The sequence below is a fragment of the Lepus europaeus genome, chromosome 16, assembly GCF_033115175.1.
Source record: "Lepus europaeus isolate LE1 chromosome 16, mLepTim1.pri, whole genome shotgun sequence".
NCBI classification, from domain to species: Eukaryota; Metazoa; Chordata; class Mammalia; order Lagomorpha; family Leporidae; genus Lepus; species Lepus europaeus.
The window spans coordinates 14,228,825-14,245,791 of NC_084842.1; the positions used below are offsets into that span (position 1 = coordinate 14,228,825).

The following is a 16,967-nucleotide window of genomic DNA, read 5'->3' on the forward strand; positions in this document are numbered from 1 at the left end:
TTCGAATTCAGCTATCTTCCATTGAGTCAGACATCAAATCAAATTGGAAGTGTGAAACAATCGCACCCCTCTGATTAACCTTTGTTATTAATCAGTTTCTTTTCATTGAAGTGTTATTTACAGGGCAGGCCTGGTGGCAAAGCACAGTGGGTTAAGTGGCTGCCTGCCATGCGCATCCCGTGGGGGCACCAGAGCCCAGGTTGCTGGACCTCTGATCCAGCTCCCTGCTAACTAATGCACCTGAGAAAGCAGCAGAAGATGGCCCAAATACTTGGGTCCTGCTACCCTCATTGGAGACCTGGATGAAACTCAGGTTCCTGGCTTCAGCCTGGCTCAGCCTCCATTGTTGAGGCCATTTGCAGAGCAAACCAGTAGATGAAAATCTCTCTTTCTCTCTGTAACTCTACCTTTTGAGTAAATAAATAAACCTTAAAATTAAAAAAAAGTTGGCTGCTAAACAGCTTGAAAAGTTTAACTCTAAAAGTAAACTCTAAAAATTTAACTCTAAAAATAAATAACATGTTATGTACCCTAACATATAATGGAGTTTCATTATTTTTATTTTACAATGTCTCAGTTTTGATTTCTAATATAAAAAATCTCCAGACACCACCCACAAGAACGAAAACTCCTTCAATTATAGTACTTCCCCCTTACCCATGGTTTCCCTTTCAGTGCTTTCGGTGGTTTTATCTGCAGTTAACCAAAGTCCAAAAAATTTTTAACAAAAAATTCCCCAAATAAACAACTGTGTGCCATTCGGAGCAGTATGATGAAATCTCTCCTGGTCCTGCTAGGTGTCCCCTGGGGTGTGTGTCATCTCTGCACAAGATGGGTCCACAATGAATAATGTCCATCACCAGATCAACTGTTAGGGGACCCCAGTGCTTATGGGTAAATAATCCTTAATTTACATAGTAATGGCCCAGAGCCCAAGAGCAGTAATGCTGGCAACTCTCAGATCTGCCAAAGGGAAGCCATAAAGTGCTTCTTATAAAAGAGAAAGGAAAAGTTCTCATAAGGAAAGCAAAAAAATCATAGGCTGAGGTTACTAATATCTATAATACAGATTTTGAGGAGGTTACATTCACATAACTTTTATTAGAGTATATTGTTAAAATTATTTTTATGTAGTTATTACTGATAAGTAATATCTTAATTGTGTCTAGTTTAAAAATAAAACTTTGCCATAGGCATGTATATATAAAAAAATTGTATATAAAGAGTTTGGTATTATCCCTACTTTCAGGCATCCCATAACCCTGTGGATAAGGGGCAAATATTGTATTTTCACAAGTGTAAAAGAATCCTGAGATCAAAAAGCTTAGGAACTCGTTTTTGACTATCACCTTCTTTAAGGGCAGAAAACACTGCCATTCTCGTCATCTTGCTCCTTATAACATTCATCCTTGTTGAGCTGCTACTGAATTTTAATAAAACTGCAGGGATCATGCCAGACCCCCGAGGAACAGAATAAGGGGCAAGGGAAGGAATACACTATGGAACTGTCCCTGTGACTGTTCATTAAGCAAGCTGCATGAAGTTCTTTTGAATTTCCATAAACACTTCATTAATGCTGAGTTTCACACTGCCAGAGAAGGACTACAGTTACTTTCAGAAACGCGAATTAACAGAAGAGATGAAAAGTGTGTGCTCAACATAATCGCTGAGAACTGCTCTGATGAATACACTAATTTTCCATATTTCATGTTGGTAACATTAAGAAACAAGTTTTCTTTAGGACAACAGAGGAACCTAAATGTTGATTATGATACTTCCATTTTTAAAAAGTTTAACTGGGCAAAATACACATAAATTAAAATATTTTTAGGTGTACAACAATTCAATGTCATTACACACATTGAAATTCCTGGGACTCACATAGGTTTTATTTACTATTCAAAAGCAATGTTTAACTTGATTGCTTCCATGAGTCAAAGCGTATAACAAAACTTGTCTTCAACATTTTAACAATTTTAAGTAGTCATAAAGAAAGGAGTTGCTAAAATATCCTTCTTCAATTTAAATATGGAATTCTTAAAGGTCACTCTTAATCACACTTTTTATGTCTGTAAAGCAATGAACAAAAAACAGTCCAACGTTCTAATAAATGCAAATTTTCCAATGGACTACTTAACTAAAAATTTTACTTTAAATACCTAGGGAAAAGTGCTGGATGGAAACAGCAAAAATCACTGTTAGCTGCTGTGGCAACAGACTACTTTTTCTTGTACTTTGCAAAAATTTGTACAATGACTTTCAGTCTCAGAAAAATGATTTGGGAAAGCAATAACAAGTTATATTACAAAATATCTCAAAATACAAACTTTGTGTCTCATCCCTTACCGACTTTCCACTTGATTTTCATGAGCCAAGTGGTATTAAGACAACCAGATGTGGGTTTAAGTCTGTTCCCACCTCTTAATAAGGTATGTGTGTAATCTAGGATTTTGAAGATATAGAATGAACTGATATATAGGATTAATATGTTTTACATTTAAGAAAATAAAAGGATTAGAAATGTTCACCTTAAGAGTTCATTTGTTCACTTATTTATAGAGCAATTACTACAAATGATTCACTGAATTAAATATCAAGGTTTTTTTTTATCATATACTCCAAATTTATCTGCTTTCATAAAACCAAGAGTACCACTTTATACAGTTCTATTGTCAAAGTTTTGTTGATTGTTTTGGGGGAAGATGGGGAGATAACCACATTTTTTGATAGCTTGTCCTAATTTTTAAAGTTAGTGTAAAGATTTCTTTCCCAGATGGGAATATTTTCCAGTAAAGAAAAACATAAATTGGCATCTCTTCTCAAGACATTAGGAAAAATAGCTACCATATATTTATTAACTGTAATCCTATGTCATTTTTTTTTGGTAAAAGAAAAAAACGAATTTCCATAGTTAGCAAGAGAACAACCTGAGAACTGCACATCTTACTAAGCAGCTGGATAGAAAAAAATGATTCCCACAGCTTTTGAATATATCCTAATAAAGGCATCTGATCTTGTCCATGTCTTCTTATACATACAGATAGCCAAGCTTTTCAAATCATTACAATCAACTAGGCACCTGGAGGTTACATTTACTTCTTTTTGACAGGCAGAGTGGACAGTGAGAGAGAGACAGAGAGAAAGGTCTTCCTTTTGCCATTGGTTCACCCTCCAATGGCTGCTGCGGCCAGCGCACAGCGCTGATCTGATGGAAGGAGCCAGGTGCTTCTCCTGGTCTCCCATGGGGTGCAGGGCCCAAGCACTTGGGCCATCCTCCACTGCACTCCCTGGCCACAGCAGAGAGCTGGCCTGGAAGAGGGGCAACCGGGACAGGATCGGTGCCCCAACCGGGACTAGAACCCGGTGTGCCGGCGCCACAAGGCGGAGGATTAGCCTAGTGAGCCGCGGCGCCGGCCACATTTACTTCTAAACTATAATGAAGATATGGAGAATACAGCTATAAGGTTTTTTGGTCAATCAGCAAATTCAAAGCAAGGTTTTTTAGTTTGGTCTTGTAGTTAACAGAAATCATCTGCTAACTACCAAATGGTTGCTCACTCCCCTCAACCTCAAAATTTACCACAGAAGAAAAAGTTGCAAGTCCAAACAAACAAAAGAGCAGCTGGCATCAACTAGGCCTGTAACAAGGAAAAGGCAAAAGGGAAGAAGAAATTTTACATCCCTTCAGTTCCTCTCTTCCTGTAATAAAAAATAAATTCACTTGTCTAAATTGAATGAAAAGCTGATAGACTCAAACAAACAAAAATCAGTCTTTTTTAAAAAAAAAAAAAAGTTTAACCTCAAGGTGCTAAAATTCTACAAAGAGATACCTGAACAAACAAGCCAAACAAGTTTCCACCAAGAACCCAGAAACTCACTGTGGGAAAAATGACCTTGGCCATCTGATGAAGCTTGAAAGAGAAAGACAGTGGGCATGCAGAAACGGGACACTCCAAATGTTCCTTAATTACTAGAAATCAAAATACTTTTTAAAAACTGAGGTCCAATGGTATCCTGCGTACCCAGGCTTTAATACAAATTCTTAACAAACCCACTCTACTCAAGTCTTTATTTTTTAAGAGTATAGTGTTTTTTATTCAACAATAAGATGAAAGTACATTTCTAGATGCTTCGTAGGTATATTTCAATTTGTTTTATTAACAAGCAAAATCTCCTATGGGGAGGCTTCACCTAGTCTTCAGACTCCATTCCCTATTTTATTTATTTACTTATTTATTTGACAGGTAGAGTTATAGACAGTAAGAGAGAAAGAGAGACAGAGAAACATCTTCCTTCCGTTGGTTCACTCCCCCAATGGCCGCCATGGCCAGCGTGCTGTGCCAATCCAAAGCCAGGAGCCAGGTGCTTCCTCCTAGTCTCCCATGTGGGTGCAGGGGCCCAAGCACCTGGGCCATCCTCCACTGCCTTCCCGGGCCACAGCAGAGAGCTGGACTGGAAGAGGAGCAGCCAGGACTAGAACCCGGGGTGCCAGCACCGCAGGCGGAGGATTAGCCAAGTGACCCATGGCACTGGCCCCTCCATTCCCTCTTAATCTGGACTAAACCTGTATCCATATTGGTTGTTTTAGTCTGCTGGCCCTAGTGACATAAACACCAGTTAAAGGTCCCTTCTCTAAGCACTGCTCTCATGAATGGCAAATACGTTTCAACATCAGTTTTGGAGGGGACACTCAAACCATAGCACGTGGTCTACTCTCAGAAGAATAAACACAGTACTGTCAAGGGACCCAACACAGTGGAGAAAAGCAAGAATCTAATAGGCACCCCTCTCTTCCAATGGATCCACTGAAGATTCTACAGTCAAATACCTAAAAAATTTGTCTTTAAAGAAAAAGGAGGCTCTGAAATACATCTAAGGTTCATGGTGATGTGTATGCTCCTCTAAAACCTACCACTACAATGTATTTCCTCAGAATCATTTACATTCCTTGATTCTTTTGGACTCTATGCCTGAGATCTCACTTTTTAACATACTTAAGTTCACAACTTAGGCCTTGACAGTATGTCTTCTATCCTCAAAATATGTTTCTTTGCCCTATTAACCATCAAAAAGTCATTTCATATCTGGAAGGAACACACCTGGCCTCTGATCTTTCCCTTCATGAGGGGAATGGGCAGATGTCCCACAGGAGAGAAAAGAAGGCAAGTAGTTGGACTAAACTTACCAAAATAGACTCCTATGTAAATAAACTGATGCTTTATCATTTAAATTATGAAATAATGCAATTATTACTGTAAGAGATGATCCTGGAAACCTTACAAGAGGCCTCAGCTATTCTAGAAAAGCATGTCCAGCGTGAGAAAAAAGACCCAAGGGGAGTTATCCTTGACATCCCAGACCTTTATGTTTATCCTTGAAATGATCCTTGTCTATAAAAATGAGTGATTAAAAAAACTGAGGTCAAATCCCATAGAAAGTTCTTATGAGAATTTCAGCAGGATAACATCTCTACAATACATACATACCAGAAGAAAATGACCCCCAAACAGACAAAATTACAATCAATTATTTCAACAGTAGCTAAAAGTTTATATGAAGATGAAGCAAGATATGAAAGAGCATATATCTGAAATATAAATAACAATCTCAAGAAATAATTTCCAATAGAAGAAAAAATTAAACAAGAAAGAATTCAAAGAAAGTGAAAACCAAATATTACACATTCAGCCAAACTGACTTCTAAGAATAAGGCAATGATTGTTAGTGACAGAAAAAAAATTTTTTCAGGGAATATTTTCCCCAGGAGAGCTTCCTGAGTAAACTCTAGTTCAGACAACCAAAATAACTAGAGCGGCATCAACGTAAAGACTAGCAGTGGGCTAATTTAAAACAGGGAAATAAACTAGGACTATAGCAATGACTTCCATCATATTGCTGTTTAATAAATTACTCCTTAATTTAGTGGCTTAAAATAACAACCAGCACTTCTTATTTCTGGTACTAGGTGTTACCTAAGCAAAGCCACTGGGGGCTCCGTGAGATTGGAATATCTATAGTGGCTCAGTCACTCACTAAGCTGGAGTGAGCACCAGCAGAGAGCATCCCTCTTTACCATCCTTACTTCTCCTTTACACTGGCTTTATTACATGGCGGCAGGGTGCCAAGAGGGTTCTCATTGCACAAAAAGTGAAAATTTCAAATTTCCAAAGGCTCGGGTGTCGATCTACCATATTCCACTCATTCCAGCAAGTCACAAATCTAACTCACATACAAGCAGAGGGAAATGGGCTCCACCTCTTGAAAAATGGTACAGCAAACACACATGTGAAGGAGAAGAATATATGGTAGCCACATGTGGTGACCATCTACCATGTACACACTGTTAGAACTAAAACTAAATGAAGTTCATTACAAGAAAGTATGTAATAGCTACCTCTTGTCCTGATGGAGCAAGAATGATGGAACAAACAGTAAAGATAGTGTATTCAAACAAACTTTTAGATGCTTTAGTAATTATGTTGTGTCTACATTACTTTGAGATCAACTGTGCATTACTATACAATAAAGCAAACAAGATGTTATATTCTAATTCTATAATCCTGTTGGTCTTGGAGAACCAGAAGTTTAGGTATGGAAGAAATGATGTAGACAGAAATATAGAAGGTTAAGTAGAAACCCTACAGTTCTGAATATGAATTTGAAGTATCAATATTAATTAATGGAATAGATTAAAAAAAGACAAACATTGTCAGAAAGTTTATAAAAGCAATAAATATATACTGTCCACATTAGACACATTTTAAATATGAAGACACAGGTTGAAAGCAAAGGGATACACACAGTAAGCATAAAATAGCTGATAGAGATGGTCATATAAAATCAAAATATTTCTTTTTTTTTCAAGATTTATTTACTTATTTGAAAGAGTAATAGAGAAAGATGGAGAGGCAGAGAGAGAGAGATCTTCCATCTGTTGGTTCACTCTCCCTGATGGCCAGAATGGACAGAGTTGGGCAAGGCTGAAGCCAGGAGCCAGGAATTCCATCAGGGCCCCCCAAGTGGGTGGCACAGGTCCAAATACTTTGGCCATCTTCCTCTGCTTTCCCAGGCACATTAGCAGGGAGTGGGATTGGAAGCGGATCAGCCAGGACTCAAACCGGCGCTCATGTGGGATGCCTGTGTCTCATACAGCAGCTTAACCCACTGTATCACAACGCTGCCCCTCCCCTCACAATAAAACATTCTTTAAAAAAAAAAAAAAAAAAAGGATTTATTTCTCTGAGTCCTGCCACCTAAGGAGATCCGAGGCCCGAACTGTGCTCCTGGTCCGCCCCAGCATTTGGAGGAATTTGGGGAGTGAATGAGCAGATGTGCTCTTCTTCAGGGAGTGCACGCTCTTCCTCCTTCTCTCAAATAACTAGCTTTTAACAAGTAATAAGGTCAAATCTCAGAAGACCCATGTATGGGCTGAGTATTCAGGTCCTCTTAGGATTCCTAAATTGAAATTCTAATCTCCAGTGCCCGTAGACATGAGTGGGCAAGCACTGCTATTTTTTAACTTTTATGCTGTATTTTAACTGTACCTTTTCTATATGTGGACATGGGGACACACAAATACCACTGTACTACAGCTGCCAACAGTATTCAGTACAGTAGCATGATACACAGGTTTGCAGCCCAGGAGCAATGTTAGTTACATCATGTAGCCTAGGTGTGCAGTGGCTGTGAAGGTACACTCTGGTATGCCAACAAAGCAAAATCACCTAACGACTTGCTTTTCAAAATGCATGCCCGGTGCTAACTGACGCCTGACTGTTCTGATACATATCATCATCAAAAACCACTCTGCTGAGCAAAAGAACTGTCTCACTGGAAAAGAGTAAATATTGTGTGATTCCACTTATATGAACTTCTAAAACAGGCAACTCTTCAGAGCAGAAAAAAACAATCAAGAACAGTGGTTGACTACAGGACAAGGGTAGGAACAAGGATTAATGTAAGGGGCATGAGGGAACTTTCTAAGGTCATGATGACTTCCAGTATAGGTTTGAGCTACACTGATGTTTGCATCTGTCCAAACTCACTGACTGTACATATAAGATCTGTGCTAATTTTACAGCAAAAGGCAAATATTTAAACACTAAAATCTTTTGATAATGATACATCTATTGGTGCAATGAGGGCAGCTGTTGCACGATGCCTGTAATTTACATTGACCAGCACTAAAAAAAGGTGGATAGACCAAGAAATTCATGAGCAGAGATATGTAATAGGAATCACACAGTGTTATAATTTATGTAAGCATTGCTCCAGTTTGCTTGTTACCAATTTGCCCAGGTACATATACATTTGGATACCTTACAGCTAATTTGGTCTTTTTTTTTTTTTACCTTTTAACCTTTTATTTAAGGTCTATAAACTTAATACATTTCATAAATACAACTTTGGGAACATAGTGATTCTTCCCACCGTACCCACCCTCCCAACCTACACCCTTCTTCCTCCTCCCTCTCCTATTTCCATTCTTATTTTTTACTAAGATCTATTTTCAATTAACTTTACACACATAAGATCAACCCTATACTAAGTAAAGAGTTCAACAAATAGTATGAAAAAAAATATTCCTCAACAGTCAAGATAAGGGCTGTTCAAAGTTATTGCATCTCAAAGTGTCAATTTCACATCTAGAGATTACCTTTTAGGTACTCTATTAGTTACCACAGATCAAGGAGAACATGGTATTTGTCCTTTGGGGACTGGCTTATTTCACTAAATATAATGCTTTTTAGTTGAGTCCATTTTGTCACAAATGTCAGGATTTCCTTTTTTTTAACCACTGAGTAGCATTCCTTGGTGTACATATCCCATAATTTCTTTATCCAGTCTTCAGCTGATGGACATTTGGGTTGATGCTAATTTGTTCTTTAAATCATTTGCTTCCAAGGAGTGGGATCACGAAGACAAAAGAAAAAGATATATACCTTGCACATCCTTCTAACAAAAAGTTCTACATTAATTTCTTCTGAAAATATATCTTAGGGAAAATGTTTTAAGAAAACACTAAGAAAAAACTTTTGTAACCAGAAGTTTTAAGTCTGGGAAGGTATTTATGAATCTAACTCCTTGTCTTCTATTACCAAATTTAGACCCTCCTTAAATCCTGAGGCAGGGAGTTTGAAAGCATAATCAAGGATCTTGCCAGACAATGGAAAACACAAAAAGATTCCTACACCAGGCGTGAAGCGTTCTGACTCATTCTTTACCTGCAATTTAGACAGGTAGCCATTTAGAGGACGTAGTGGCTTTTTAACTAGGAACTACTGACAAGGGAAAAAAAGACAAGCATGGTCATGCTGAAAAGCAATAATCAGGAATGAACAGAGCAACCCTGGTGCACTTAAAGGTGCGCTGTAACAGAAGACACCATCCATAACCAACCAGAGAGAAAATAACACTGGCATCTCTACTCTGCTGCTTCAACACTAAAACGCCTCATATTGCATATCACAATTCAAGTCACATGCTAATGAACTACCAGGAAGCCGATTTTGAAATTTCTTTACTTTAAAATAAATATGATGTAGTCTCAGAATGTAATGTTAAAGACCTTACCTAAACTTTTCTATAAAAAGAAAAGTTGCCAAAATATACAATCCTTCAGCAAAAATATGCCATTACAAGGTACTGAATTGAGAAGATGATAATCATTCTAAATGGTGTTATTTATAAAGCCCTCTGACTGCTGAACTTTGAACAATAGAAAACTAGGGTCAAGAATCTTATCTGTAAAAGAGAGAAGTCTCATATAAACTCTAGTCAACAATGAAAGACTTTTATCATTTTGATACGGTCATCATATGGAGGCTTTACAAATAGTATTTTCAGAATCTTTATTAACTATGGAAACTAAAGATTGTGTTCTAACTGTGGAGAAGACAACTGAATTACTAATATAGTCTCAATTCTACTGCTAGAGGGAATATTACCACTATTACGGCAGTATAAAGTCGCAGGGCTTTTTTTTAAATTTATTTACTTTTTTTTTTTTTTGCCAGACAGAGTTAGAGAGTGAGGGAGAGAGACAGAGAGAGAGTTATAGACAGTGAGAGAGAGACAGAGAGAAAGGTCTTCCTTCCGTTGGTTCACTCTCCTAATGGCTGCTACGGCCAGCGCTGCGCTGATCCTAAGCCAGGAGCCAGGTGCTTCTTCCTGGTCTCCCATGCGGGTGCAGGGCCCAAGCACTTGGGCCATCCTCCGCTGCCCTCCCAGGCCACAGCAGAGAGCTGGCCTGGAAGAGGGGCAACCAGGACTAGAACCCGGGGTGCTGGTGCTGCAGGTGGAGGATTAGCCTAGTGAGCCATGGCACCGGCCTAATTTATTTACTTTTATTTATTTGAATGCAGAGTTACAGAAAAAAGGAGAAGACACAGAGAGAGAGCTTCCATCCACCGGTTCATTCCTCAAATGGCCACAAAAGCCAGGGCTGGGCCAGGCCAAAGCCAGGCGCTTCCTCCAGGTTTCTCACATGGGTTCAAGGGCCCAAGCACTTGGGCCCTTCTCCTCTGTTTTCCCATTAGCAGGAAGCTGTATTGGAAGAGGAGCAGCTGGAATTCAAACTGGCAGGTACATGGGATGCCAGCACCCTAGGGGGCAGCTTTACCCACCAAAGCACCGGCCCAAAGTCATAGGACTTAAATATGGTTTCACACCACTACTGAGATCTTTAAAAAAATGGTTTCGATTCACTGTGTGGAACTGAAAACTCATTTTTAAATGTAAATAAATGCATTACTTAACATTATTCTTTCCAAAGTTGGCTTGGCTAGCCTGAGGTCACCTCTGAAACTTCTGCTTGAAAAAAGTTTATCTAGAACGATTTCCTCAATTGCTGTAAAGCCAGGAGAAGAGCCCTGTAACATACTCCAGAAGACAGTACGCTGTGCTTTCCTGTCGCTAAAGGTTCTATTCTTTGTGGGTTTTATTACTGCTGTTTAGCTTCCCCACTAGACTAAGCACCACACGGGTAAGAACCATTTGTTCTCCAAAACTGTAACATCTCACCTTTAAAGTATTAAATATTTGTAGAACAAATGAACTATAACTGTTAAAGCTTTCTATCCAAGGAATTGCTCCAACTTCAACTTCCTAAAACTATTACTTCATATTACTAACAGTAGTGTCTATACAAGAGTGATCTATCCACTACCACAATAACCAAATAACTGTCAATTAAGAATTATTTCTGGGGCCGGCATTGTGGTATGTGGGGAAAGCAAATTTGGGAAGCCAGAATCCCACACGGCAGTGCCAGTTCAAGTGCACATCAAGACCCCTTTTAACACACCTTGGAAAGCAGCAGATGACGGTTCAAGAACTTGGGCCTCTGCCACCCATGTGGGAAACCCAAATGGAGTTCCAGGCCCCTGACTCCACCGTGGCCCAGGCCTGCAGTATTTGAGGAATGAACTAGCAGTTAGAAGATCTCTGTGTGTGTGTGCGTGTGTGTGTGTACGTCACTTTGTCTTTCAAATAAATACTTTTTAAACACACACACACACACAAAGAATTACTTCTAACTATTCAGCCCTACATGACAGACAGATTTAACAAAACTTCAATATTATACATACAAACATGAAAGTGGTAAATTGACTACAGTGTTAGGTTTTTATATCTTAGAAAATTTTGTTATTATTTGTCTGTTTTCTGCAAATGAGCTAAAAATATTTTCATATTTTTACTAAAAAGTCAGTTCAGCCAGCGCCGCGGCTCACTAGGCTAATCCTCCACCTACAGCGCCAGCACCCCGGGGTTCTTGTCCCAGTTAGGGTGCCGGATTCTGTCCCGGTTGCTCCTCTTCCAGTCCAGCTCTCTGCTGTGGCCCAGGAAGCCAGTGGAGGATGGCCCAAGTGCTTGGGCCCTGCACCCACATGGGAGACCAGGAGAAGCACCTGGCTCCTGGCTTCAGATCGGCGCAGCAGCCATTTGGGGGGTGAACCAACAGAAAAGGAAGACGTTTCTGTCTGTCTCTCTCACTGTCTAACTCTGCCTGTCAAAAAAAGAAAAAAAAAAGTCAGTTCAAAGTGAGGTTCTCCTAACTACAACCCAATTACAAGACTGCTACTGTCTGCACTCTAGCTTATCCAGGTACACATAAAACTCTAGAACAGAATTAAAAGTAACTCATAGCAGACAGAAGACGATTTGGAAGACGAGCTCTATTTTATGTGTGACTAGCCCTAAGTTTTAATCCTAAATATACTAATATACAAATAAATAAAACTAATTACACTTGTTAGTGATTACTTATAAGGAAGTCAAATGGAAGTAAAATTAGAAATGCTAAAATTTGTGAAGCAATGTTAAAATAATCAGATTTGGAATAAAGTATGGGAAAGAACAAATCTTGGTTGATTTTTTAAATCAGACAGAGCTTTCATTTAGCGTAAAGACAAAGCAATGCTATCTCATTTAAAACAAGCAAGACCCTCGAAGGAGTACCTAGTTGGATGCAAGCCTGTTTATGATTCACTTCACTGCACTCCTGATAGCAGTGTCCATGTATGAAGAATGGATCCAGTGATCTAATAATGATTTCCAGTATTTCCCACACCACTGGTCATGACCCATTTAATGGATCACAAACAGTAGTTGCTAAAAATGAAATGAAATAGGATACAACGTAAAATATCAGAGCATAGCACATGTAGTAAGGGAAAGTACAGTTTCATGAAACTTTTTGTGTGTATGTCTAAGTATGAACTGCAATTTTAAAAAATAGTTATTCTTACATGTAAGCTCACTATTACTTCTTTTCCTAATACATCACGAAAATTAGAAAATCTGCACTATAATTACTCACAAAATGAAAAGTGAGTTTTACTCAGGGACAGTGTATGTTCATTAAAGCTTGATTTCACAAGCTCTAGAACCCAAGTGCTTGAACTTAAGGTTCAACCACCTCCTGAGTGAATGTTGAATTTAAACAAGATGAGCTACCTGTTTAATATCTGTAAAATGAGGATAATATTATTTCCCAAATTGTGGTAAGAATGAATAATACATACAGTGAGATCTTTACATGTTTACTATTAACAGAACAAATTGAAGGAGTGATTTATATCAGAAATGTAGCAAGAAACTTAACAGAGGGTATCTTTGGTGTGTTAGCTTTGATGTTTCTGTGTGGGGGTGGTGTTTTTCATTGTATATCTTTCTATCCTACTTGGATTTTGTAATGTGTATTTAAGGTGTATACTTTCAGTGTAATATTTCTGATGTTTAATTTTTTGCCTTTGTTCTATATGTCCCTGTAATTTATAAAAATATATTAAGTGTTTTTAAAAGAAAATAATCAACAACTTGCTAAAACAAGAGAGAGAGAGAGAAGAAGGACGAAGGGAGGGAGGGAGGGAGGGAGGGAAGGAGAGGCAGGTAAAGTGCAGTATCCAGAGTTAGGAGTTCCCACTTTTTTCCTAGATGTCATATGCCACATACTCCTTACTAAATCTTCAAATAACCTTAATCTGTTTTTGCCCATGAGATTTAAGTTAAACGGCCTGCTAGACAAATAACAAAACTTCAAAGCCTGTATTTCTTCCGTTGTCACATAATGCATCCAAATATTTTTCTCCCAGTTGTTTCATGCAGGCATATTCTGGTCTCCCCACTGGACAGCAAACTTCTTCAAAAGAGGGAGTTGCCAAAACTTCGGTTATGTCTTTTATTAATGTGTTTTACTAAGACCAACAGGATAGATCCTTAAACGCCTGCGGAGTTACATTAAACTTCTTCCGATCTAGACCGTCCTCAAGGGACAGACCCTTGTTCTGAAAACAAACCGGTCACAGCGACGACAAAGCGACTCCAAAGCCGCCCAAATCTAACTTTATTCCTGTACGCTCGGAACGAAAAAGTTTAAGTACTTCCAACTATCCCGCGCCTGCAACTACAGGGAGCCTCGTTAGAGGTATCAGCTTGCGAACAGTAAAGAACGGACTCACACCTCCCCTCCCACGCCCCTGGCACCCAGGCGCTCCCCAAAGAAAGGCACCTCTGGTCTTCGGGCGAAGAGTGGACCGGCCGTGGCCACGCCCCCACTTCGCCCCATCCTAATGACCTGTTTTTTCACAGCCAGACCCCCGGCCCTGACCCCGGTACCATGAACAAGTAATTCAAAAGTCTGACCTGCAGCGAAGTGCAGGGGAGACGACTTCCGGCCGGCCATGTCCTTTGCATTGACGTTTGCCGCGTCCACCAGCCTCTTTACCCTGGACACGTCCCCATTGCGACAGGCCTCCAGCAGCTCCCGTAGGGCCCCACTCACTGCTGGGACCCCTGTCCCAGGTCCCGCTGCCCCAGGTCCCAGTGTCGCTGTGTTGCTAACTCCGGCTGCCTCGGGGCTCTCCGCCAAGCTCGATCCAGGGGAGGAAGGAGAGGAAGAGGAGGAAGAAGTCGGGGAAGAAGAGGACGACGGTGAATTGTTACTGCCACCGCCGGCTGGATTGGGAGCGACCCCGACGGCAGATGCAGCAGAAGCCGCCGGGACCGCGGCCGCAGCGGCGACGGTACAAATTGTGCTGGTGGTGCTGCAACAGCTGGTACTGTCAAGTGGGTCCGGGGATCGGGGCCTGTCGGGCGGATCCCGACTTCCATCCCCCTCCGGCAGCGCTAGGCCGTGCCGCGGGGAAGCGAAGGGGGCCAGGCCACCGGCCGTGGGGGAGGCTGGGGTGGTCGCTGGGGCCAGGCCGGGACTGAGAGGTGGGGGAGGTGGCGGCGGCGGCGCCGAAGCCCCTGGGGCGGGCTGGAGCTGTTGTTGATGATGGTGGTGATGATGCTGAGAGCGACGCGACGCCGCCATCTTCGGACACCCCCAGCTCTGTCACTGCGGCAACGGCCCCACCGCCCGCCCTCACTTCCGACCTCTGGACCAATCAGCACTCAGCGCACAGGAACTGATGCTTGGCGGGGTGGGCGGGTCAAAGAGAAAGAGGGAAGTATTGGGAGCTCTGAGAACTTGGGAGGCGGAGGGCGTGGCTTCGTGACTGAGGGGCGGGCTTTGTGACGGCCTGGCGGGCCGGCGAAGAGATTTGAACGCAGGAACCAGGTTCTCCCAGCGTTTCTCACCTGCCGCCTGCTTGCCTTGCCTTGCTCAGTTCTGTGCCCTAGTCCCCTAGAGCCTTCCTTGTGTTGCTCCAGAGTCAGCAACTGAGGCGCAGTTCGGTGCAAGCAGAGAATGTTTTTCATCATCAGGTATTAGGTCCCAGCTCACAGAATCGCCTGCAGGATCAAATGAGCTGATGTAGACAAAATGCTCCGATTGTCAGCAATATGTAGCTGTCATCAGCCCACTGGTAATTTTTTAAAGCAGTCTTTCTTACCCAGTTGTTCCCTTGGTTTCTTGTTGCTTTCCAACAAGGTTGTTTTGTTTTTGTTTTTGTTTAAGATTGATTTATTTATTTGAGAGGGAGAGTTACAGACAGACAGACAGAAAGGTCCTCCATCCGTTGGTTCACAGCCTAAATGGCTGCAAGACTCAGAGTTGGGCTGATCAGGAGCCAGGAGCTTCCTCTGGGTCTCCCATGTGGGTGCAGGGGCCCAAGCACTTGGGCCATCTTCCACTGTTTTCCCCGGGCCATAGCAGAGAGCTGGATGGGAAGTGGAGCAGCGGGGACTCTAACCGACGCCCATATGCCGGCACTGCAGGTGGCAGCTTTACCTGCTATGCCGCAGGACTGGCCAGATCCCTACAAGTTTTCCCACTCTATGTGTGTACTTTGTTAATCTCTCATTTTTAAGTAGTGGTTCAGATTGCCAGGACTGGAATTCAAGCTCTGGCATTTACTAACGGTGTAAATTCGGGCAGATTCTAACCAACCAAGCACTCTGTCTTGCAGTGCCCCCTCTGTAAAATCGGAATAACAATAATTCCATAAGTGCTAAGTATTAAAATTATGATTTTTCCTCTTCTATTACCTCTGTACTTTTATTTCTCACAGTAAATTTGACTATTTATGAGTTATTTTTTAGCTTGGCCTCTCTTCCCTTCCATTACTCTCGCCCCACCCCTCTCTCCCCTTCAAACTAAGATGAAAACCTGACTGCTGTCCCTCACACACCTTCATAAATGCAACTTTTCAGTAACTGTGTTTTCATTCCTGCCTATACCTACTTCTTCCATCGGCCATCAGAAGAGATGTACCCATGAATGGGATAGCCTCCGGGAGATCTCCATCTCACACTGCTTGTTCCGTGGTGCAGCAGGCATCGTGGAAGTAGACACAAACGGCATTATTCCAGTAGAGTGGGCACAGATGGAAAGTCCATGTCCTAAGAAAAAAAGCAAAGTTCAGATAGATCAAGCAGAATATTAAACCAGGAGATAGTTATTTCACGTGTCCATTGTTAAATATAATTAATGTAATATTACTACTCCCACTTAAGTAAATGAATTAATTTATTGAGGAAATCAACTAAATACAATAAAAGCAAGAATGTAGTATGAGTGACGTTTATTTTCACGTAATCTGAGGTTACAAGTTATAAATCTGACCATATGTCTTACAAATGTGTGCTGTTGTTCACAATAGACACTCTGCAAAAATTGCAGCTGCATATGAAAACCCCCATCAGTGAAATTAAAATCAGTCCACCACACATCCTCCTGCAGAACACAGGATAGCGTCAGGGAGAGGAAGATCAGCACGGCACGGTGGCTGTCCAAATCACCGTGTGGTCCCTAGACTGTGGCCTTCTTGCATGTGAAGCATAAGGAATGTCTCATCATGTCCCCCAGTGGCCCATTATTCATAGATCATAGGAAGAAGTAATGTTTAGGCTAATGCAAAATGCATCTGTTGCATCTGTTTAGCTGTCCAGAATAAGAAACTCTCGCTGGACAGAGACAAAAAGATTGAATTGCCTGAATTTGCCTCTACTGGCAAACCGTATCTGAAAATGCATTTGATCAATTGAAAATTGCTTTTTTCCTCCTCCACTGGGGAGTA

General features: G+C 41.1%; 1 protein-coding gene across 1 annotated transcript in view; it reads right to left on the reverse strand.

Moving 5' to 3' along the window:
• The window catches only part of TNKS (tankyrase), a 216,159-nt gene extending 201,300 nt beyond the window's left edge, over nt 1-14,859 (reverse strand). Inside the window, exon 1 of the mRNA XM_062213699.1 lies at nt 14,149-14,859. Coding sequence (XP_062069683.1) covers nt 14,149-14,821 — 673 coding nt within the window. The 5' untranslated portion in view covers nt 14,822-14,859. The remainder of the gene's footprint in view (nt 1-14,148) is intronic.
• Between the last annotated feature and the right edge of the window lie 2,108 nt (nt 14,860-16,967).